Raw genomic sequence first — 23714 nt, 5'->3', positions numbered from 1 at the left:
CTCCAGGTGTAAGTGATATCATATGGTATTTGCCTTTCTCTTTCAGACTTACTTCACTTAGTGTGATAGTCTCTAGTTGCATCCATGTTGCTGCAAGTGGCATTATTTCATCCTTTTTATGGCTGAGTAGTATTCCATCGTATATATGTACCACATCCTCTTTATCCATTCGTCTGTTGATGGACATTTAGGTTGTTTCCATGTTTTGACTATTGTGAACAGTGCTGCTATGAACATAGGGGTGCAGGTATCTTTTTGAATTATAGTTTTGTCCAGGTATATGCCCAGGAGTGGGACTGCTGGATCATATGGTAGTTCTGTTTTTAGTTTTGTGAGGAACCTCCATACTATTTTCCATAGTGGCTGCACCAACATACATTCCCACCAACAGTGTACATGGGGTCCCTTTTCTCCACACCCTCTCCAGCGTTTGTTATCTGTAGACTTTTTTTTCTTTCAGTACGCACGCCCCTCACTGTTTTGGCCTCTCCCGTTGCGGAGCACAGGCTCCGGACGCACAGGCTCAGTGGCCATGGCTCACGGGCCAAGCCGCTCCGCGGCATGTGGGATCTTCCCGGACCGGGGCACGAACCCGTGTCCCCTGCATCGGCAGGTGGACTCTCAACCACTGCGCCACCAGGGAAGCCCTGTAGACTTTTAAATCATGGCCATTCTGACCGGTATGAGGCGGTACCTCACTGTAGTTTTGATTTGCATTTCTCTAATGATTAGTGATCACAACCCCTTTTATGACTTGTTACTATCAATATACTGAAGACGCTCATATTTCTATTTTTAATTCAGATTTCTTGCCTCAATTCCAGACCCACACATCTAGTGGCTTGCTGAGCCCTCTACCTAGATATCCCCTAGGCACAACAAACTCAATATACCCAAAGCAGAATGGCTCATATTGTCTTCTAGTTATTTCTGTACCTTGAATTCCAAGTGATGATGTTAGCCTTCATCCAGCTGCCTAAGCTAGATATCACAGTGTCATCCTAGGTTCCTCTTTTTTTTTTTTTACTCTCCCCACATCTGTAGGGTCACTGCTATTCAAAATTATTTCCTAAGTCTTTAGCAAATTTGTCCCTGTCCTCTGCATCTCCACTGATTCTACCTTCCTTATACCCCCAGTGTTTATTACCCAGATTATTAATGGAACACAATTCCTCCCTTCCTTCAAATTTTGCTCATTCTTCCCAATACCTATAGCATAATCTCCAAAATGAAGTTCTGGGTGTACTACTCCCTACCTTAAAAATTCCTTGGTGCTTCTCTAGGTTAATAAGGTTCAGACTCATCAGGGTGGCAAATGGGGCCTTCAGGATTTGGTTCTTACCAGCCTTAAATCCAGGTTCTTCTCCATTTACTAATCCTGAGTTCCAAACAGACAGATCCACATGCATTTTCTCAAATGAATGGCAGTGCTTCACATTTAGGGCATTTTTACCTGCTTCATCTACTTCCTGGAAAGCCTTTCATTGTTTTTACTTAGTGGTGAATTCTGTCATCTTTAAAGCCTCCAAACCTACTGTGTGGGGTCTTCACTGAATCTTCAGGTATAAATAGGCATTCTCTCCTCAATGTTTCCTTGGTAGCTTTTGAATTTTTCTAACTTCACACTCTTCACAGTAAAGTGTAACTGTCTACTTACTTGTTCACAACTTCCAAGCTCCTGGAGGAAAAAGCCCGAGCTTTTTCCCTGTTTGTATTCTCACTGCCTAGCACTTTGCTTAGGATACATTAGGAATTTGAGCATGTTTATGGAATCAATCAATGAATTTAGGACACAGATAGAATATATTGGTAAAGACTTAGTGAGGCTTGAAAGGATTGAAAATCTCAAACTATGTGACCTCCCTGTTATTCAGGAAAATTTCATTAAGTGAATTTTTATTGAGTACTACTTGAAATAAAAGGAACACACTGCTCTTTGGCTTTGGAAAACCCTGTTCAGTCAGATGAAGATAGTTACTGAACCCTTCTACTTAGAGCAATGGTTCTCGGAGTGTGGTCTGGGAACCCCTGAGGGTCCCTGAGACTGTTCTGGAGGTCTGTGAGGTTAAAGCTATTTTAAAAATAATACTAAGATGTTATTGGCCTTTTTCATTCTTAGTCTCTTACAAGTGTATAATAGAGTTTCCCAGAATCTATGTGATGTGTGATATCATAACAGAGTGACTGCAGAAGCAGATATAAAAACCCAGCTGTTTTCTATTAAGACAGATGCTGAAAAGATTTGCAAAAATGTTAAGCAATTAAAAAAATTTAAAACCATGTCGCTTGTCTATCTTTTTGGTATGGAAAATATACCTATTAAAAAATAAAACTGTAATTTATGTTAACATGTAATGGGTTAATTATTATTATTTTAGCATGCCAAATATTTTTTAAATTTCTCATTTTTAATTTCTAATATGATAAATATCATGAATATAACCCATATAAACATAAGGCCTTTTGGATTCTCAGTGATCTTTAAGAGTGCAAAATTACTGCTGGCATAGATCACTGAATTTAAGTACTGTATGGTAGGGAGCATGAAAGAGAGACAAAGTACTTATCACTGTAGAACTTATTATGTTGCAGTCATAGAGGATATGCAAAACTGCACTGGTGAAGAACACTTATATAATACAATCCCTAAACATATTTTTTGAGTACATGAGAGTAAAAGTGGCAAGTGCTGAGGTAGTGTTTTTCAAAGTACAGTCTTACACCTGCATCTGAATTGCTTGGAATTATTTCTAAATATATCAAATCAGAGACCCCAAGATCTTCAGTGGTAGGGCCCAGGAAGCTACCTTTGAAACAAGTTCCCCATGTAATTTTCTTACTTGCTAAAGTCTGAAAACCACTGTAAGGGCATTTCAAGTAGAGGGGTGGCTAGCAGTAATTGGAGCCAGCTTTCTGGCATGGGCACACATTTAGTTAGATTCTGAAGCCGGGAATGGTATATCCTCGAGTCAGAGTAGAAAGGAGGTTCAGATGGAGCAGACAAAGCCCTGGTGGTGGGACCGAACAAGATGAATCTGACAAAGAGCAAGCCGACTTGTTTGGCTGAGATGCACAGTTTGCTTAGAAGAGAAATTAGAAATGATGTGGTTAAATTTAGTCTGTGGTACTTTATGAAGTACTTTGAAATCTTGCCTACAACACCAAATTCAAAAAGCAGTAGGGAATTACTAAAAATTCTTGAGTAGAAAAGTATCAGATAAAAACAGCCTTTCTGGTAACTTATTATTATAGTTAATAAATTGGGGAAAAAAAGAGCAAAGAGGAAGTGTGAGTGTACATTTGGATGACATTTTCAACTGTTGTAAAAATCCACTCCTCTAGTTACTGTGGACAAAGAATTGTGCACGTTGTACCTTCTAGTTTCTGGATGCGTGCAGCCCTGATATCAAGAAGGTGGACATACTGTTCCACTTTGAGTTCATAATCTTGCTGCAAATTTCCCATCTTCTGGGTCACTGCTTCAACTTCCATCTAAAAAAACAGAGATAACAAGTTTCATTACTCAGGATTTGTTCCATTTTCATTTGTTAAAGCAACTACGATTCAAGCATTTTTTAGATCCTGGGGATACCGGGAGCTATAAGCCGTTGTTTCCTGACTTCAAAGAGCTTACAGTTTAGAAAATTATGCTTGGCAGTGTTCATTAACCAGGACTAAAACCCACAAAACTCTGGGTCCCTTTTAAGGAGTGGTGCCCCATTTGTTCGAAGCTAATATAACAGGCGGCTGTGGCAGGACCAGCTGCGGAGCGTGCCGGCGTTGGTGAATACGTCGCCATGATTCGTTCTCTAAAACCAGGCACTGAAAAAATTACTTGTTTTAGAACTCTTTAGTCGGGAGTATCTAAATACAAGGCTAAATTCCAGGCATGTGGTAACACGTGATAATAGATTATAACAGCTGCTAATACATGATACTGCTTTGAAATGTAAATCATCAGTAGAATATTATGGGAAACCTATCCTCCCGATTTAGTGTATTATATTACCTGATAATCTTTATTAATTTTATGTTGCATAATTAGCATGTTTCTTGTCTTTTCAAGTTCTTGCACTGTTTCTGCATGAGTTGCTTGCAGCTCTTTCATGGAGCGTTCTAGATCTTTATTAATTTTACTGTCTACTTTCTCTAAAAAAGAAAGGTCTCCATTTTTTTGTGATTTTTGAGCCTAAAACAAAAACATATTTTATTACCAAAACAAGAGTTTCTAAAATGTAACTGTGAATTAATATGGGTATAGTAAGAAACAATCATTAATTGAAAACAGATATATTTCCATTTTCCGTTAGGAATGAAGCAGTCCTGATACAGAATACATATTTGGATAGACATTTGGAACAATTACAGAGAAATAAAAAAACAGTTTATTACTTCACGAAGTAAAAAAGAATCATGTACGTTTATTTCTATTCTTCATTTGATTAAAATCTATACCATGATGATCTAAAAGGAAAGAAATGTACTTTCTGTGTCTTCTTGTAAATAACAGAATATTCTAGAACTGGAAAATATCTTCTGGTGACATATATAATTCAATATTTTACTTAAGATAATAGGGTGCACCAAGGTCTCTTAGGACAGAAAATTGCTGGTTAGTTTTATAGTGGGGCATATAAAAGTAAAATGTTTGTTACAGTTGGGGAAAGTGCTTTAAATAAGAGTTTTTGAGGTCTACTTTAATGTAATTTTGATGTCATTATGAAATATGTATATGCTGTAACTAAATGTCACCTGACCACTTTTCCTGAATAATTCATTCTCCAAGTATAAAGGTTACAGATAAGGGTCATCATTATGCTGAAACAGTTATATGTAGACATGAAATTCATGATGAAGTTTAGAAAGTTACCTTTATAAGCAGGAGAGCTTCACTCAATTCATCAGCACTAATATCACTCTCCTGCAAAAGACAGAGTAAGTAAAAGCTCACAATGGCAAGTGCAAGAGACATTCCAACTATGTAGATTGCCCTTGTGGAACATAAACTGCAAGATGCCATGAATTAATAAACTAAGTTATCCATTTGTATTCTTTTGCTTTGTGGTATAGTGTTTTCTTTACGTATAAAATATTTAGATAAAAATTCGGAGTTCGTTTCCTAAATAAGAAAATAGTTCACCTGGTTGTAAAACTTCATGCGGTTTTTAAGTTCATCAAGTTGTTGCTTTTGTTCCAGGTACTGTAACTGTAGCTCTCTATTTTCTTGAATGATCTTCTCATTTTGGTCTTAAAAATGAAGTCAACACAATTCGAAAGGTAAGTGAGAATGAGGTACAAGAACACATTTTAAATTGGCTTAATTCATGATACACACCAAGCTCGATCTAGAGAGCCAGAGGCCAGAGAGGAAATTGAGCTAGCACCTTAGACTAAGGGAGCAGGGGAATGAGGAACAAATGAACACTATCATGTGTCTACCATATGATTCACTTGCTTATCAAAAACTTAGGACTTAGTTTCACAGTATTAATATAAGGAAATTGTGGCCTCTGGAACTTCAAAGGAACATTCTATCTAAAATACCTATGAAAATATGTTTCTAAATCTATGATTTTTACTTACTTATTAAGGATCCTGAAAGGCATGCAAAAAATTTTTTTCTCTTTTAGTTTTTTCTAATTGACTTCCTTGAGTTATCTTTTCCTAATTCAGCATAAAGTCTTTTCATTAAAACAAGATAATTTTTCTGATAACTCTGGAATTATGGAATTATAATCAACCCCATTTTTAATAAATCTGTTGAGAGGAGAAATGGATTCTCAACCAGTGCATGGTAGTATCAATAATAATTCATGTGTGTTCTTTATTCACAGAGTTCACGCTATTAATTAGGAATGGAGATAGGTTACGTTTGCCTATGTGCTCATTTGCCATGACCCACAAGCAGGTGTATAGGGTAGAGCTACAGAAGACGGCAAATCCATAGAGAGACTAATTTTTCACTCTCTGCATTAAACATACTTAACTTAAAAAAAGAAAGCATAATAGCTAGCTAACAAATCTACTCTTTAGTCCTAGGTTCTTAAGTGTACTTCTTTACTAGAGTTCGTTGTGGTGGTCAAGTATTCTACTTTGTGGGCTCCCTGTGGACTGACTCTAAACCATGATATCCAAAGTGTCTCTATTAATTTCATCCTGCTCACAAAGATTTATGATCATCATTCCTTTCCTTAAAAAAAGGGAAATCAACATATTTGCCAAGAATTCTTTACATGAATACATTTGTACACTGACTGCATTTTATACAAAAATGTTTCTGACTTTTATAAAGCTTTGTGTTCCCAAGCCATAAATGCTATATATAAGTAAAAACTGTAAATTACACAGTTAAGAAGAAATTAACTAAATTTGAATATTTTTAATATAACATACTTCTGGCAAACTAAAAAGTAAAAAAAAAAAAGTTACCCTAGGATATGTAGAGCCATTTTAATATCAAATATGTAAATATTTTTCTTATTGATAAGAGGTTAGAAGGTTATCCTAGAGTACAAATTACTAATAATATTCAGTGAATTAAATGAAAGAATTTCCAAATGTGAACAATACTTGGAAATTTTTAAGGTAAAGATCAAACATTTATCTCTAAACTAAAAATTAGGATTAATAATAAATGTGAATTCTTATGAGATAAATTTGCTCTTTTGGTTAGAGAGTAGAGTAAGAATGTGGAACCCTTTATTTGATGTTGATTGGGTTAAAACAACATCCAGATAGAATGACTAGGTAACAAAAAAGGAGGTAAATGAACCAAGGTCCTGAGGATAATGTAATTTCCTTCTCTGGCTAGTGAAACTTTTAGGGGTTCTGAGGGAAACCAAAAGTGTAAGGACATGACCGTTCCATCTTCATCCAGACGCAGTGTATCTTATTCCTATGCTGTCTTCTATTCTTTCAATTTTTCAGAGCAGGGTCCTGAGAATAATATGCTACCGGTATAAATAAACTTACTCAAATATTTCTTCCTTTTCTGATTTTTCGTTCAACAACTATGTTCCCACTTACCTGGTATTTTTAAAACCAGGGCTTTATTAGTGGGAAAATAACTTATTAGTGGGAGAAGATATTACTGAGCACCAGTAACTTTCTCTCTACTGAATTTTATGTAGAATTCTCTACTATATTTTTCCTTTCTTAAACTGTTTACTGGGGATGTCACTCCTGGGACTTTAAAATGTATGGAGACATTATAGTTCAAAGAGGAAATAGACTTGCTGAATTATAATATGAAAAATCAAAGCACCCTGTACAAGATGAAAAATAACCTCCTTACCTTATGATTTGACAAAAAGCAGGTTAAGCTAAACAGCATTTTATTCAAATGAGATAACATTTCACTCTTTTAAAATTATGTTCTTCAAGCACACCATTAATAAGCAGAGTGCAGAGAACAGTTCAACTAAACAATTTTCAGAGCTCCTTTGTGCTAATATCTTCAGCTGTGATCAATATAACCCTATGCATTATGCTGAATTATGCATTTCAGCTAAAGATAGAAAGGAACTTTCAAAAGCAGGCCCTTAAACACATGCAGTTAATTTAAGCATTAACCAAATGCAAACTGCATTTACATATCCTTCCCCCACATATTCGCACAATCTGAAACTAATTTGTACCTTGAATAAAGAGGTGAGTATTCTCTAAAAATAATTTGCCAGTTAGATGAATGACTACAAGAAGCCAGGGAAACATCTTCTGGCAGAGAACACTTGATACATGAAAAGGTAAATGTGTGAAGAGACTTCAAAGTAAAATTAAACAATTTTGAAATCTGTAATACAAAAAAGCAACTTTCTAAATATTAAAAGATTTCCTTAAATAGACAACTTCAATTTTTTGTTTAGTATTTTCCCGGAAAAAATTGTTTAAAGGCTGTATTATTTTTCTTATAATCTATTTTAACATTTTCACAAAGAAACAAAAACTGAAATTATTAGACCCGTAAATTTCAGGTATGCAAGCAAAAATAACTAAAATAACAGTTGCATTAAAAAGATTCAGTTCTAGCAATTTTTCTTAAGAAAATAATCAGATAAATGTGTAAAGATTTGTGTAGAAAGATGTTCAGGGTACTTAAAAAAGCTGAAGCTATTTAAAAATTCAACAACAGAAGATTGTTAAACAATCTATGGTACATCCTCACACTGGAAAACTATGACAGCCATTATAAATGATGATGATGTGGATTTATATTTATACTGAAGGAACGATTTCACAATACAGTAAATAAAAAAGCACATTATAAAATTATATGTATAAAATTGTATGTATATATGTCCTCTGGAAGGACATATATAAAAATATTAATAGTGATTACGTTGAGGGCTGTGGGACTGAAAAGAACCCCCAGACTTAATCCAACAGTAATAAATAGGTTTTAAAAGAACACCAAGATTCTATCCTCTTAACAGTTTCTTACCAGAGACCAATTCAAATTGGTCTAAAGACCAATTCAAATTGGTGTAAAGATAAGAGTTTTGGAACTTTTGATATCTAGGGAAATACAGAAAGCACGGGAACAAGAAAGGTTTATTTCATTTCTCTTTCCTTAAGAAAGAAAAGAGAGAGGAAATACAGAGCCCTTCCGCTTCGGTGGAAGAATTTATTGAGCAACTACTAAATAAAGCACTCTGTTAGGTATTCAACACTACATATTAAAGTTAGGAACTAAGAATCTTTGACATAAAAACTTTAAAATATCCACCCAGTCAGAAATCATGTCATCATTTTATTCTACTCACAGTCTTCTGGAGAAAATTTCATAAACTGTCATCATTTAAACCACTTGGTAAATAAATACTGCACACATATTTCATTGAAATTAAGACCCCATTGATTATAAGATGTGTTCCAATTTCAGATTTCTTAAAATGTTAAAAAAAGTTACACCATAATTTAAAAAATGTTATCACCTATAAGATGCTTCCCAATTTCAGAGATATTAAAATGGGAAAAACAAATCTTCTTAGAGTTAACGAAATATGGCATTGTGATCTAAATCAATATAGAGAGTACTGACTAGATATGTAATTGTTTTTTTAACTGAGTCTGCATTAAACTTTTAAATGTTCTCATGCAACTGAACTGCAAGTGTTCAAAAGGAGCAACCTTATTATCACATTGCTGGGTTTACCTACCGGCTGAGCAAACAGATGCAACACTTGGAGCAATTAATTCACTTCCCTGATTGTGCATTTGTGTGTATATGTGTGTATAATATAGTAGAGCAGACATCTACTTTAATTATAATTATTTTACTTCTGTGAGACAAGAAGGGTGAGATCTGGGACTCATAACATGTAACTTATTAATGATTATTATTTTAGCAGGGACATCTTGACAAGGCTTCTTTATTTAAGTACTCTGTCACAGAGCAGAATTAGCCATCTCACCATCAGATCAAAAACAGCCAAGCAAGACTTCTGCCGTCCTTGGCTGTCGTACACTGCCTTTTTTTTTCCTCCACTGCACCTGCCACCACCTGATGTATCACATATTTATTTAATTACTGTCAGTTTCTCCCTCTTGAATTTATGCTGAATGAGGACCAGGTCTTTGTTTTATTCATTGCTGTATCCCCAGAACTTAGAATAGTGCCTAGCATGTACTGGTGCTTAATAAACACTTGTTTGACTCTTGAATAAATTCAGGAGAATTAAACAAATTAAAGAGAACCTGAACAAGAGTAACTCTGAGAAAAAATAATTCCTTTGGCATATACGCTAAGCTGAGTAAAGGGAAATTTTGAGCAATCAATAAACTCATAAAAGTGGATGACTGTTAATATAGGCTGTGTCCCTAGTACGCAGCAAGGTGCCTGGCAAAACAGCAGGCACTGTAATAAGTACTTATCAAGTCAGTGAATAACAATGAATAACACGCATGTCTGAAACGAGTAAGTCAGTAGTCATTTTATATGTACCTCTTTCAGTTTTTAATCTGTCAAGGATTTCAGTTTTGTCTGTTAAATCGGATTTTAAGGCAGTCTCGAGTTGAGCAATCTGTACTTTCAGCTGCTGTTCCTTTAACTTCCATTGCTCTTCATGGGCAGCACTGAAGGCACTGCAAAACACACGTGACAGGCAAGGAGAGCTTGGAAATCAGCTTCAACCGAAAATAATAAAGAGAAAAGCTTTTAGTGGCACAGAGACCACTGTCATCATGTCTTAGGAATTAAGTAAACATATGCTGGTCTGCTGCTGTTGAAACCAAGGCGCCTTTCTCAGGCTGCGGTTAGGGAACATGAAAGAGTTTGTGGGATGAGCAAAGGAACTGGCCTTAATTTAGAGCTCTAAAGTCAGAGAAGTTGGCAGTGTGCAGCTTTTGTGGGACTAGTAAAGGAATTCAGATACTGTACATACTCCAGAGGAATCCACAGTTCCAAACCTCAGCAGCAGACATCGGACAAAACCATTCTCTACCACGAATAAACCCTAATACAGAGAAAAGGGACTCCCCACCTGATCTTTAATTCCAGAATTTGAAACTTTTACAGAGTCTGTGATAATAGCATATTTACAAAATACTGGCCACAAAATGATAGCATTTTGAATTATAAGACGGCGATTTTGATATTAAGAAGCAATGACCATGCAGTTTTTGTCCTAAAAAGCAAACAGCAATAGGCTAAGAACAAACGGTTTTACTCATAACGCATGACTGGGGTGAAAACCCAGTAAGAACACCTTCATAAGAATGATGTAGATAGAATTATTATTCCTCAATAAAAGTGTAGCAGTTTAAACTATCATGAAAATCTACTAATGATCAGACCCAGGATTTTGGAAGAATCAGCTGAAAAATAACTAAATGGTATGCAGAAGCTAGACAGTAAACATTCGTTTAGGCCAGTGGTTCCCAAATGCTGGCCTACGTGAAACACTGGTGCTAGGTTAAAAATGCAGATTCTGGGGCCTAGGCATTCATAGTTTTCCCCAGGTGATAGCTAGGTTTTGGAAAAACTGATCTTGATCTGTATTTCTGCAGAAAACTATTATCTGTGAAGCTTGATATGAATGAATAATTATCAGCAGCTTTGACCCTTCTACTTATTTTAAACCCAGTAAAGGAACCAGAAATTTACAAAATCTGGTTTTGTACTGATGATGAAGTAAATGGAAAAGAACCTTCTTACTGAAAATTGCCCTTAATGTTGCTCCCAGCTAGTCTGAGGTTTTAGTCCAAAAGAGATACTTTTCTGGGAGGCATAGCTTTCAAAAGAACAAAAAACTGTGTATTTATTTTACAGTCTGAATGTTTCTATTGCATTTAAAATAACATGACCTTAAAAATAAATGGAATTCTAGAAGTTTCTCTAAATATGCCATCTGTTTCTTCGATCAGTGTTCTCATTTCACGTATGGAACCTTAAAAAAATACATGGATCTGGTATACCAATGTTTTAAGCTAATTTTATCAAAGGTAGAGTTACCTAGGTTTAAATGAAATCCAAATATGTACTTTAAATACTAAAGTAAAGAATATTCCCTTACATTTTCATTTTTTGATAAAGAACAAATATATTTCAAAGTATATATACCAAACACATACACATGTATACATACGTGTGAGTGTATATGTGTGTATGCATGTGTGTGTATGTCTCTTATTATTAAAAGTATGTACTACCCGGAAAAAAAATTAGCATGATGAAATAGGCACAACCATACATTATATCAGCCGCTAAAAATTAGAAACAGTAGTGTTCCAACAGCATTAGTACCAGCAAAAAAGATCACCAACAGTTAATCTGGCAGAAACATCAGAAGCTGTATGTGTTTAAATTAAGAACAATTTAGCAGCCTGGTTTTTCCAAACCCACAAAATACTAGTGTAAATCAGCATAAGTCACTCTGAATTTAGTCCACTGCTATCTTCCCTCTAAATTTAGGATTACATTCCACTGGAGTTTCATGAGGAATTCCTTTTGAATTTACTGTATTCCTCTATGCTTGGAGCCATCTGTGTAACTATAAATGGTAAACCACATCTGGCTCCATTTTCTTTGTAGAGGCTGTGTACATGATTAAATCTGCATATGAGAACAGTCTTTGAGAACCTTTTATTCATGAAAATGTTTTTGTACATTGCCTACAGTGACAACTGAGGAGGGGATCATAGTTGGTCTTTGTGCACATTTCATTGTTACATTATGCTGCTGGAGTGATAAAATATCAATCTGCAGTGGAATGCCCCTTGGTTCCTGTGGTCATTGGCATGTCCATTGGCAGTCCATTGGCAGTCATGGGTCAGCATACTGAAAATACATACCCTTGATCAACAACGTGATAAGATTAAAAAAAAAGAGTTGAAGAATTCATCTCCACCCTAAGGTCTTTTTTCTTACAGAAAGAATTCCTTTTATTCCAATGTTCAAGGGTATCCTAATGTGAGAAGAATAAGCTCTAATCATCCATAAAGAAATCCATAGGTACCTTAGTTAGGCCTAGTGGAAATTAAATACATATTAACATGGGGATATTTCACTTACTAAAGAAAAAAACGATGCCCCAAATGTACTCAGTTTGATTTCTGGGAAGCACAAAGTGCTCATTTAGGATCATATGAGCTTTCATGTCTTCTAGAAGATTGCAGGGGACAGGTGCTCACGTTACAGCAGCGGTCCCCAACCTTTTTGGCATCAGGGACTGGTTTCATGGAAGACAATTTTTCCACGGACAGGGGTGGGGGGTGGATGGTTCAGGCGGAAATGTGAGCGATGGGGAGCGGCAGATGAAGATTCACTCGCTCCCTGCCGCTCACCTCCCGCTGTGTGGCCTGGTTCCTAATAGGGGGTTGGGGACCCCTGCTTTACAGAAATGGAGCACAGAGAGTCTATGGGTGGTCAGCAGTGCTCCCTTAAATTTTGGATATTAGATGGCTATCACATTGTAAAAACCTGAATCATCCAATTCTTAAAACAGTTAATATCATCTTCAAAAACTGGACCAACTCTTCTTTTAAATAGTTATTAGATTAGTGTCTCTCAGGGAGTTAATACCTTAAAATCACCTTTAACAAGAGTCTCTGGATTCAAACTCAAATTGACTGAATCTGAACTGGATGGTATTGGGGGATGGGGAGGAGTGCAGGTGGGGAGGTTTCACAGGGTTGGTGAAACCTCCATTTTACTGTTTTCCAGGTTACTGATATACATTATAGTTGAAGGACTATTGCATTCATCAGCTATATCACCCTAAAACTATATACTAACTTCAAAAATGAGACCCAGCTGTACTATATTATAGTATAGAATTTCTCTCTGACCAAATAGAAAGACTTAATTGCAAAAATTTTATTCTGAGTTTTTTAAATGAACATTTCTTAAAGTTATACTTATTTCTTGGCATAGTATCAAACATGCTACAACATATTAAAAAAGGCTCATACCAAATACTAACATGAAGATTTTACCTTACCAGATGATTCTCTAATATGTCATATGTCAAATAATAAACACATTAAAAATATCATTTGAAAAAGGAAGATGAGAATGCAATCTGCACATCACATTTTTCTCCTGAAAACTAGCCAATTTTGAATAACAAACAAATGCTCTCCTTTTAAAAACATGCTATCACTATGACTAACCAAACAGGGAATATATGTAGTTTGTGATGAGCATTAGTTACTGGCCATGATGAATAACACTGCCATGAAATACAAGAGCTGTAAGAATCTTGGGGAGGATGTTGATTTTTGTAGAGTTTTTCCAACTATGCTTCTGAAAACGCATTATATATTTAAAAAACGGTATTACAGAATTTTATAGCTCTATTTACTATCACATGTGCTTGCCGGGTTTTGTACCTAAGTGACATTTTTTTTTGACACAAATGTTTTGACACTCATTATACACATTTACTTCCATACACCTCACACAAAATTCAGGTGTAAGCAGCATGATGAAGTCTGTTTTTAATGTGACAGGGGAAAAAAAGGTTGCTCAAACGCAAAACATTAAAAATAAAAACCCTTCAAAGTGAGATTTACACTCTTAGATCATCTTCTAATATGGAAAGATAAAGTTTCATGGTGATAAACTAAATATGAGAAAAACATGTCTTTCTTAAAATTTCATTTATGCATTATTCCCAACTAAGTTTAATGTTTTTATTACAAGAAAGTACTTTCAGTAAATCCTCAAATTGAGGGGAAGTAGAAAATGTATAAGTAATGACCAAATGGCACTTATATTCATGTATTAAGACCATGTTAAATTACTTGAAATTACAAGATGTTAAGATAAAAATAAATCAATAAAAATGTCTAAATGTGTGACAGTCTTGTTACTCCATGAATGTTTCCCTTTTGCATATACAATTTCCATTGCAATTAAAATCAGAGATAGGCACAGAGAAAAAAAAATTCAAGTTTTAGAGTCAAAAGAAATGGGTTTTAGTCCTGTACTGGAGTCTCAGCAATGCTGTGTGACTCTGTACAAGTCTCTTAATTTTTCTTGAGTCTCAATTCCATCATTTATAAGATATGGGGATAACATTATTTTCTCTGCCATATAATATGGTGGTGGTGTGATCTCTCCATATAATGAAATTTTAAAATTTCAAACATACAACTACTAACTACTTAGGTATATATCACTATAAACCTATGCATTGTTCTATAGAGACAGGAATACCATAAAATAGGAGGTATGATAAATGCTTTAGGTAAAATTAATCAGGGTTGATGAGAGTGGGACCAGAACAAAGCACTGAGGCCAAATGATCTGGGAGGGCGTGCAAGGCAAATTCCACATAACGCTGTTTAGCCAGTCTATCCTTGCTGGAGAGCCCAAGACGTTACTTTAACTGAGGTCTCAACCCGCTATTGGTAACCCTTAATATAATGAGCCCCTGTGCAAATATAATCAACACTAGTATAAGCAACATACATGATTCATACCTCTGGAATGATGCGTAACATTAATTTAGTTATCTTTTCAAAGTAAATCAAAATAAAAGCCTCTCCCTACATTCTTCGGTATAATTTGTTTAATTTATAAAATGTAAATTTAGTTTGCAAAACATATCAAACATAAAACATAGTTAAAAAGTTAAAGATATAACTGTAGATCAGATGGCTATTTTCTGATGTTTCCGAATATGATCAATTAGAAGCAACTGTTGAATATCAGCTCTAACATATATATAAAATTTACTTTCATGTAAACCTGTATTTATCATTTATCAGTATCATACACTGAAAAGACTTAAAAACACACACACATCTGTATCATTTAAGTAAACTTAGCTGTGGAGTAGAATTCTGTTTCTAACATTACCAGAAGGGATTAATTTTTAAAATACCATAATTATGAAGCAGATAAAAAGGAAAAGTAAAGCAGCTCTTTAAAATTCATCTTAAGATAAAGATGCGTGTGTTTTTTGTTTTAAGAAATAGAAAAAATTGTAAGCGAATACCTTTGCTTTCCACCAACAGAATCACACGAAGCTAATAGGCTGGGTAGCCCAGCAGAAGAAACAAGAGCTTGGAGAGACCAAAAGAGGTTCAAATACAATCTCTACTACTTCCCAGCTTTAAGAACAAAGGCAAGTTTACTTAATGTTGTTTTATTTTCATTGTCTGCAAAATGGGCATTAATAATACCTACATTTCCAAGTTGTTGTGAGGAATTTATAACGATGTATGCAGAGTATTTAGCATAGTGCCTGCTAGCTTACAGTTTGCATTCAATAAATGATAGCAGTTGATACTGACAACAAAGTGATATGGTTTTCTTAGTAACAGACTGCTGCTCAGGTTAAAGAACTTATTACCGATCTCTTAAAAAAGCTTAATTTTCTTTTATAACATATGTAGATTTCTTGCAATCATCTGTTGCTAATTCTTTAATCAATATTAGGTATTCTGATATCCAATGTTTTGATAGAAAAGATCTCAAACAAGAGAAGGAGAGAACACATGGAATCATGATTTACCTGTTATAAAGTTTATCATAGTTTTCCTTTAAAAGTTCCCGTTCCTTTTCTAAATCATTAATTCTATCCTGCAGCTGAAATGAAAAGAAAATTACACATTAGGTGTATAAAACCACGTGGGGATTAAAAAAAAATGTGAGGAGGCTAACGTCTTGATTTCTAAATTGCAGCTGTGAACTAGTCCACTTATATCGTCTGTATTTAATTTAGCACTGTTTTTCTTCCAAGTTGTTAAGTAAACATGAAATTAATATTTCTGTTTTAATTTAGTAGGAACGTATGCACTGCTTTATGGCAACATGTACCAAAATTCAATAAGGAACGTGTTAAAAGCTTGCTATTAAGTTTGGGGAAACATAATATTTTTTATTGTCTTCTGCGATGAATTCCATCATTATATTCATTTTGTGTTAATTTCCAGTTGGCCCCCCAAAATAAAAGGATTAACTTTTCTTTTGGTTCGTGGTTCAAACAACTTGTGTCAATCACTATTTACTCTGAAAACACAATTTCTCATGTTACTTGGAGTTTACAAAGAGCCAGTAGTACATCTTTCAAATGAATGAACACATAAAATCGTATACCTCGTTTTATCCCAATGAATAATATTTTTAGAAATAAACTCAGGGTAATAATTGTATCTTGATAACTAAAATGTAGCTTTTTGTATTTATTTCTAGTATTTAAGTTTCATTCACCAGTATATTTTGTTGTTACAACCTTTTCCCATGGATCAGAGTACTCTTAAAATTCATTCCCTTCTCAAAATTCTTTTGATGCTACTGTGAGACACCATAAAAGATTCTTCCAAGATGAGAACAGAATGTAGACATCTTATTTCATTTCCATTCTGTTTAAGGACAAGTTTAACAGACTGCAGAAAAAGATTGCGCTAGCTGGGAAACATGAGAAGCAACATGAATAGGAAGATGAGTTTTGAAACAACTTCCTAGAAAAAAAAAAAATCTCAAAATTGCTGATGTTGGAGGGCAGAACATCTTTCTCCTTAGAGACAGATCTATTCCTATAATTGTTCTGACATCTCAAATGACTAATAAGCTGTTAAGGCTGAGAAAGTTAAGTTCCTCAGGTAATCTGGCATTTGTTCATTTAAAAATGTTATGTCTCCTCAAGGATCCTTAATCCTTTAGATAAACAGTGGATCTCAGTACATTTGCAAGTATTTTTAAGTACCAATTTGCCATGCACATAATATATCGACTATATTTTGCTGTGCTCAAAGTGCCATGCAATGTAGTTTAGGATTTTTAAGTCAATATAATATTTAAAATGTCTCTATTTTACTTTTTCAAAATAGTTACAGAGAAGTGTTAATGCAAAGGATGGCTAAACTTTTTGGGAGCTTACCTCTTCTATTCTTCTTTCAGAAAATGTCATGGAACGTAACTGCTTCTCAAGACTGCAGCATTTTAAACGCTGCTCTTTCAGCTGCATGTTTAGCTCATCTCCATTTGCCATCAAGGCATCATGGCTGATCCGGAGAGTTTTTTGCTTCTAAAAAACAAAAGGAAAATCCTTTCAAAACTATTTTTGGATTCTGCTTTGAATGAATGATCACCATTCCATAAATGAGTTTACTCCTGAAGTCCATGTTATATTGTTTATTCTTTATCTCACAAACAATGTATATATGCTACCATATTAATGTGTCATTATACAATGTATAATGTGTCCATAAAGGATACTCTTGGCCAAAATGTATCATGAGGAAGAAAATATTTTAGCACAGAGTCACACAATGTAGGCTTTTTTTGTCCTTTATTTTATTCCCTCCTAGTTTTCTGACTTGTTGATAGTGACCAGTGAGTAAATTAGTTTTAGCAAGTAATTATTCTTTCTTTATGCTGTGGTTACAGTGGTCGGACATGCTGTCTAAAAATGCTGCTGCATGGGTTAAAAATAAATGCTGACCATAGATATTCAAACTGAAAAGATCTGTCACCACACCATATAAATAGCCTTGGAAGGTTAGCTTCTAATTGTAATACAATTAAGAATTTCAATTCAGTAAAATAGTTACTGAAGTCTTCTTAATTTTCAAAATTGACCTATTTATGAATATGTTTTAAATTCAATTTTACATACTTACACTAAAGTCTTTTCATAGAGTCCATATGACCATAACATGTAATGCCTTATCTGCTAATTAAAATCATTAAATTTCTATTGAAGTTCTTCAATTGTTTAAAAGAAACATGGCTATTGAGCTACTTGAGTCCAATTTTTGTTAATCTTGCTTATAATCACAGAACAGTATCTTTAACCAGCTTTCTCTGTGCTTCATATCTCGATGAAGCTGTTGGCCTGAACCTCTCAAATCTCTACCCAAAAGAGGTACCTGTGCTATCAAAGACACTTGATATTCATGGTATTTAAACAAATACCTGGAGTCACTGTTAAATGGAAATCAAAACAGTCAAAGTGATAAAAGAATGAAAAATCACTTTTTAATTCCTTTCTTAATGCTGCCTTTTAGAGATGGCTTTCCACTACATGTATTTTTAATCTCCCTCTTCCATCCATCTGCAGATAGTGTTATCAATCCCACTCTCTAATTAATTTCTCTTTTATACAGTGTCATATTTATAGGGAAGGTAGTGTATTACTTGACATTAAGGAGGTACCTGTAGGATGGAAAACATGACCCAGAGTATGGCTGAAAAATATTTATCTAATTCAATAGTGAATTTAGGCTTCAGATGACCCGCTTTGCATCAACTTACTGCTTTCCTTGTTTCAGTACTTCAAAGAAAGTACTGCTTAATATGAATTCTGCTCATCTGGAATGTTTTGGAGTTCATTAATTCCAGAACCTATGTTAATTATGCAGTGCCAATAAACAGGAGTCCTCTGATGGCACATTCCTGTGCGGCCATAGTCCTTGGTAAAACAACCATGGGGATAAGAGTCTCAAGTACTGTCAACCGAAAGGTTAGGATTTAAAATAAATACACTGACAGTTGACATGAGGGGTATTCAAATATTTTCTGATAGTGGTAGTGACAAAACAAAACAAAACACCACATATCAAAAAAGATTTAACAAAACTTGATTATTAATCTATTCTTAACATTGATCTATCTTAGATATTTCAAAATGCTTAGAACTGAAGATATATGCAAATACATCTAAACCTTCAGTGTTATGTGCCCATATGATTCCAGATAAAAGGAGTTAAAAATAAATTTTCTTGACATGAGATGTTTTATGATAAATGTGTTTATTATTTTAAGATGACACAGATATTTATAAAAAGTCCAAGCAGTTAGTTATTTCTTTAGTTATTAAGTTATAAATAGCTAACCATACAGGAAGTGAAATTATACACACTTGAGAATAAAAAGAGCAATCTTTAAAAACTACATTTTAGTGTTACGACCATTCTACTTAAAAAAAAAAAAGTTGAACAGTTTTCGAACCTTTGTATCTATGTATCACCATAATAAAATAAATTGTCACGGTACCTCTTGAAGCTGAATAAATTTTCCTTCCATTACTGAAAGAGCATTGCTTTTCTCCACTAGCTGCTTATGAAGCTTAATCATTTCTATGTTGTCCCGAATGTTTGACCTTCAATGACGTATTTAAGAAAAAGAGAGAGACAGAATAAAAAATGCAAGACAAAAGGAAAAATACCTGTGGTGGGACTACAATTTTTCATTGAATGTTACATAGAAAAAAATTTACACACTTGCATATCAGTCACTGAGGTTTTTAGTTTATTATACACTTAGGATAGACTTATTATTTAAAACCAACCAGTAGTCATTCTTCAACTTTCATAAATGTACAGACTCTCAGAGTTTGAAGGGAGCCCCAAATTTGATGACTTTTGTCACTTCTACAATGACTGATAATATGAATTTAATATCATTTTATAGTGTCCTGAAACATGGTACAGAGGACATCAGTCTTTAGCACAGCCATTGTTCCACCACCAAACTTCAGACTTATTTGAAGGAGGACTATCATACTATTTTTCACTAAATGAAAAATATGCCATACAGCCACTCATCTTCCCACCACTCCCTCGAAACAAATGGTATCATAAGATTACCATTTATTGGAGTTTCCTCCTGGAGTTCAGACTTTTCAAAATATTTCCAGAAAAAGTGACTTAGCATTTTATACTAATAATGCCCAAAGCTGGCATTTAAATATGTTGCAGATGTGCCTTTAGCTGTAAGAGATCATTTAACATCCACAGGGTATATAGAAACTCTATATGCTGCAATACTAGTTTGTATTTTTCCTACTGAGATTAAAGCAAATGTACAATTTAACAGGAAGATCTTGTTAAAGGTTAATCATAGATCTAAATGAATACCTGTTTTCAAAAGGCATTTATTTTCCTGACAGAGAAAGGTTCCTTAATTTAATACGTTTTACATTCAAAAGTATTTTAAAAATTGTGAAGCTTGGTTTTAGACCTCATTTTCTAAGAAAAATAAACATAAAAATTTTAAGTTCAGAAAATTATTTCAGTATTTAAAGAAAGTAATTTTACTTCCAAAACTTATCTAGTATACACATATTGGAAAAATTGTCACAACGCCCTACTGGAACCAGAAAATGGACTACAAAGCTCACACATCTGTAAACCAGCTGAGGACCTGAAATACTTAATTTTCCTCTTTGATATCTGAAAGTTCATTGTATTTTGGCATCGGACAGTTAGTTGTCCTCACACAGAAGATAAACAAGTCCAAGAACCTGGATCTTGCCCAGGGTACAGTCTTAACACAATGTTAAAATAATTATGTGTCTACAACATGTTATCTAGTAGTACCGAGCACACATTCAACAGTACACTCACCAATATTCCCCTCAGTATTATTTTTACTCACTAAAAAAAAAAAATAATAATACGATGAAGGGAAAATATATTTTGAATAGATCTCAAGAAAATACTCATATTTTTTCATATTTATTAGTCAAAATAGAACTTATCTGTTTTCCCCAGAATTACTTGGTTTGACCGCTCAACAGTGAGTGACATTTATTGATACAGAAGGATAGAATACTATTCAAATAATTTCAAACCTCTTCTTACGTTTTCAGCTGTACCTGATATTTTATTTTACTTGTTTTTAAGCATGTTAATATTTTCAAAAAGATATACACATGAGATATGTTTGAATAGTAACTATTACTTGATGACATTAACAAAAAATTAAGCCCCAACAAACCATTCAGTCACATAGGGTCATAGAAACAGCAGGTTTTAATTTTGAATTTTCTTTGTAAGGCAAAGGCCAGTAAGTTGCAAAAACTTTCAGTGGTCTAATTGGTGGATGCTTTCTTGAATATTTTCCTAAAGTCCTCGGAGTTTGAACTTTTCAAAATATTGACTTAGTATTTTATACTAATGATGCCCAAAGAGTGGGCACAGATACAATAGAAGTAGTATTTATAAAAGAGCAATAACAATGCGGTACTTTAAATAAAAAGTCAGTTCGCTAGAGAGTACACCTATTTTGGGATGACACAACACCTGCAAGTCTTTAATAATTATTTTAAAGTGTCAGCTTTAGGGCTTCTATACATAATAGTCATTATTATGATGGGATATTTTTGATGGCAACAATGCTGTTAAGTAGAAAGTGCAGAGTTAATGACATAAAGTACATAAAAGTTAAAAGCAACATTGTGATGAATGTGGCCTGGTCTTCAGGAAGGTGTGGAATGAAAAATCATCTCAAACCTGCCAATCAACATTTTTACACAGATGAAATATGGTAAAACAATGAGGGTGTACGTGAGAGAGGAAAGAGGGAAGGAGCTGTCACAGAAAAGTGAGAAGGATGTTGGAGGCAAGAGGGAGATAGAGCCATCGCTAAGTGGCCTGTCCTAGACCTCTCTGCACATGAAGGAAGGCCTTAGGTTGGTTTCCTCTGAAGAAGAGACAGGGCTCATTTTATGAGCAATATTTTATGTGACCTCTACATAGGATTTTCCTGCCCTGTTCCATGCACTATGAAGGGAACATCAAATCTTCAGGATGATGACATTCCAACAGAAAGAACAATGCATAGTAAAAACATTCAGATGAACTCTGATGGTCATGTACCAATTCATACATGCTGCATTGCACATGGTGAAATGATCTGCAAAGGGATATCAAGCATACTAATTAAGTGCTTTATAAAAACAAATTTCTCATATTTTTCAACAAGGATTTTGAAAAAAACTATAAAAAATTAAGTTGGAAAATGTGGGGTTTTTTTCCTTTTCTTTTTTAACAGACACTATTTAGAATTATGCTCAAATCTTCTAAAACTATGAGAAGAGCTGTTGGCCCATCTCTAAGATTAAAAACAAACTGAAATAAATTAGATTTTATCTTGAAAAAAGTAATCCAGCTCAAAAACCTATGTGCCAAGTTTCTCTCATATAATTTGAAACAGTCAAGCAATAAACTCTGAAAGAGGAATTTCTAATGGAAGCCTTGAAAACACTTGACTCCAGCTTTGCTACTGGGTGCCATAATAAATCCAGAAACTTAAAACCTCAGATATACTGAAGAAGGAAAAACTTTCAGTGGTGCTATGTAATGTATAGTCTAATATGAAAGCTTAAGAAGCCAAAATCTTTGTTCCAGTGAAAGTTTCTAATACTTCATTTCCCAGGCACACAATTCCTCCCTGCCGCAACCCCCATCAACATTACATTCTTTGCTGCAGTAAGGATTATGAATGCTAAAAAAAGCTTCTTGATTTTTTTGAGGCAAAAAATGTTGTAATATAGTACTTTAACACCATTTAGAGGGGAAGGTTTTAGAATACAAAAGGTAGGCTATGAGACTCTGGAAAGTTGTTAGGTAAGATATTTATGAGATAGAATGAAGAGGTTCTTTTTGAGTAATAGTTTTAGGGTAACTAAATTTGGGGGATAAGGTTGAAAACAATCTTAGGATTAAAAAAAACTCTACAGTTTTTTTTTGGGGGGGAACAGTGGCAGACTCTCTAAGTATATCGTTGAGAGAAGTGTAGGTCATTCATAGCTCTTATTAGGGATACACAGATAACAATAAGGTATCACTTATGAATAGAATTATATGAGGTTGCTAGTGAATTAAATGGAATAAGCTTCACTAAAATAGCCAAGCGAAGTCTATTTGAAAGGTAATGACTTTGCTCAAAACTGCTGCTTTAGTTCACAGACGAAAATAATTGCTCCCTGATTTAAGATTGCATAAAGGAAAACGTTTGTATATGTATGTTTATTTGCCTCTGGATTGTATTTTTCTTGTGGTGTTGGGTCAAAATATACATCAGAACTCAATATTTTCTTATTTTTAAACATGCACAAGGAATGGAGGGGGACAGTTATGTAGAGCTTTCTACATGTACATAATCTCTCTACATGTACATAAACTCTTCTGAAAATGGAGGGAGCATTCCCAAGGACTGGTTGGGGACAGGAAGAACCCAAATCCTGGCTCATCTTCTTAAGGGGCCATTTTGAAGATCAAGTTTAATGGATTCTGACTAGTAATGGGAATTTGAGAATTATATTAAAAATATCAAAAAGCCCAATGAGAAATGTAGACTCACTGGCAATTAAGCTGTAAAAGCGAACTAAAGGTTTTATATTGTTTTTACTTTTGGATAGAATTATAGCAAATCGGTGCAATAATACAGGCTATCTCACAATTATCAGAAGCAATGATTAGCATGATACAAGTCTTGGATAAAAAAAATACAAATTTATTAAATTAATACACACTGC

At 34.3% G+C, this 23714-nt stretch overlaps 1 protein-coding gene across 1 annotated transcript in view; it reads right to left on the bottom strand.

Moving 5' to 3' along the window:
• Window positions 1-23714, bottom strand: part of RPGRIP1L (RPGRIP1 like) — a 98608-nt gene that overhangs the window by 53685 nt on the left and 21209 nt on the right. Inside the window, exons 7-14 of the mRNA XM_081216483.1 lie at window positions 19448-19553; window positions 17331-17477; window positions 15963-16036; window positions 9944-10083; window positions 5141-5247; window positions 4871-4921; window positions 4010-4189; window positions 3375-3492 (exon numbers count right to left, since the gene is read on the bottom strand). Coding sequence (XP_081072609.1) covers window positions 3375-3492; window positions 4010-4189; window positions 4871-4921; window positions 5141-5247; window positions 9944-10083; window positions 15963-16036; window positions 17331-17477; window positions 19448-19553 — 923 coding nt within the window. The remainder of the gene's footprint in view (window positions 1-3374; window positions 3493-4009; window positions 4190-4870; window positions 4922-5140; window positions 5248-9943; window positions 10084-15962; window positions 16037-17330; window positions 17478-19447; window positions 19554-23714) is intronic.

This window comes from Mesoplodon bidens (assembly GCF_964165515.1).
Source record: "Mesoplodon bidens genome assembly, chromosome: 18".
Taxonomy (NCBI): Eukaryota; Metazoa; Chordata; class Mammalia; order Artiodactyla; family Ziphiidae; genus Mesoplodon; species Mesoplodon bidens.
Note: the sequence above shows the minus strand (reverse complement) of the source record. Positions and strands in the feature narration are given on the sequence as shown.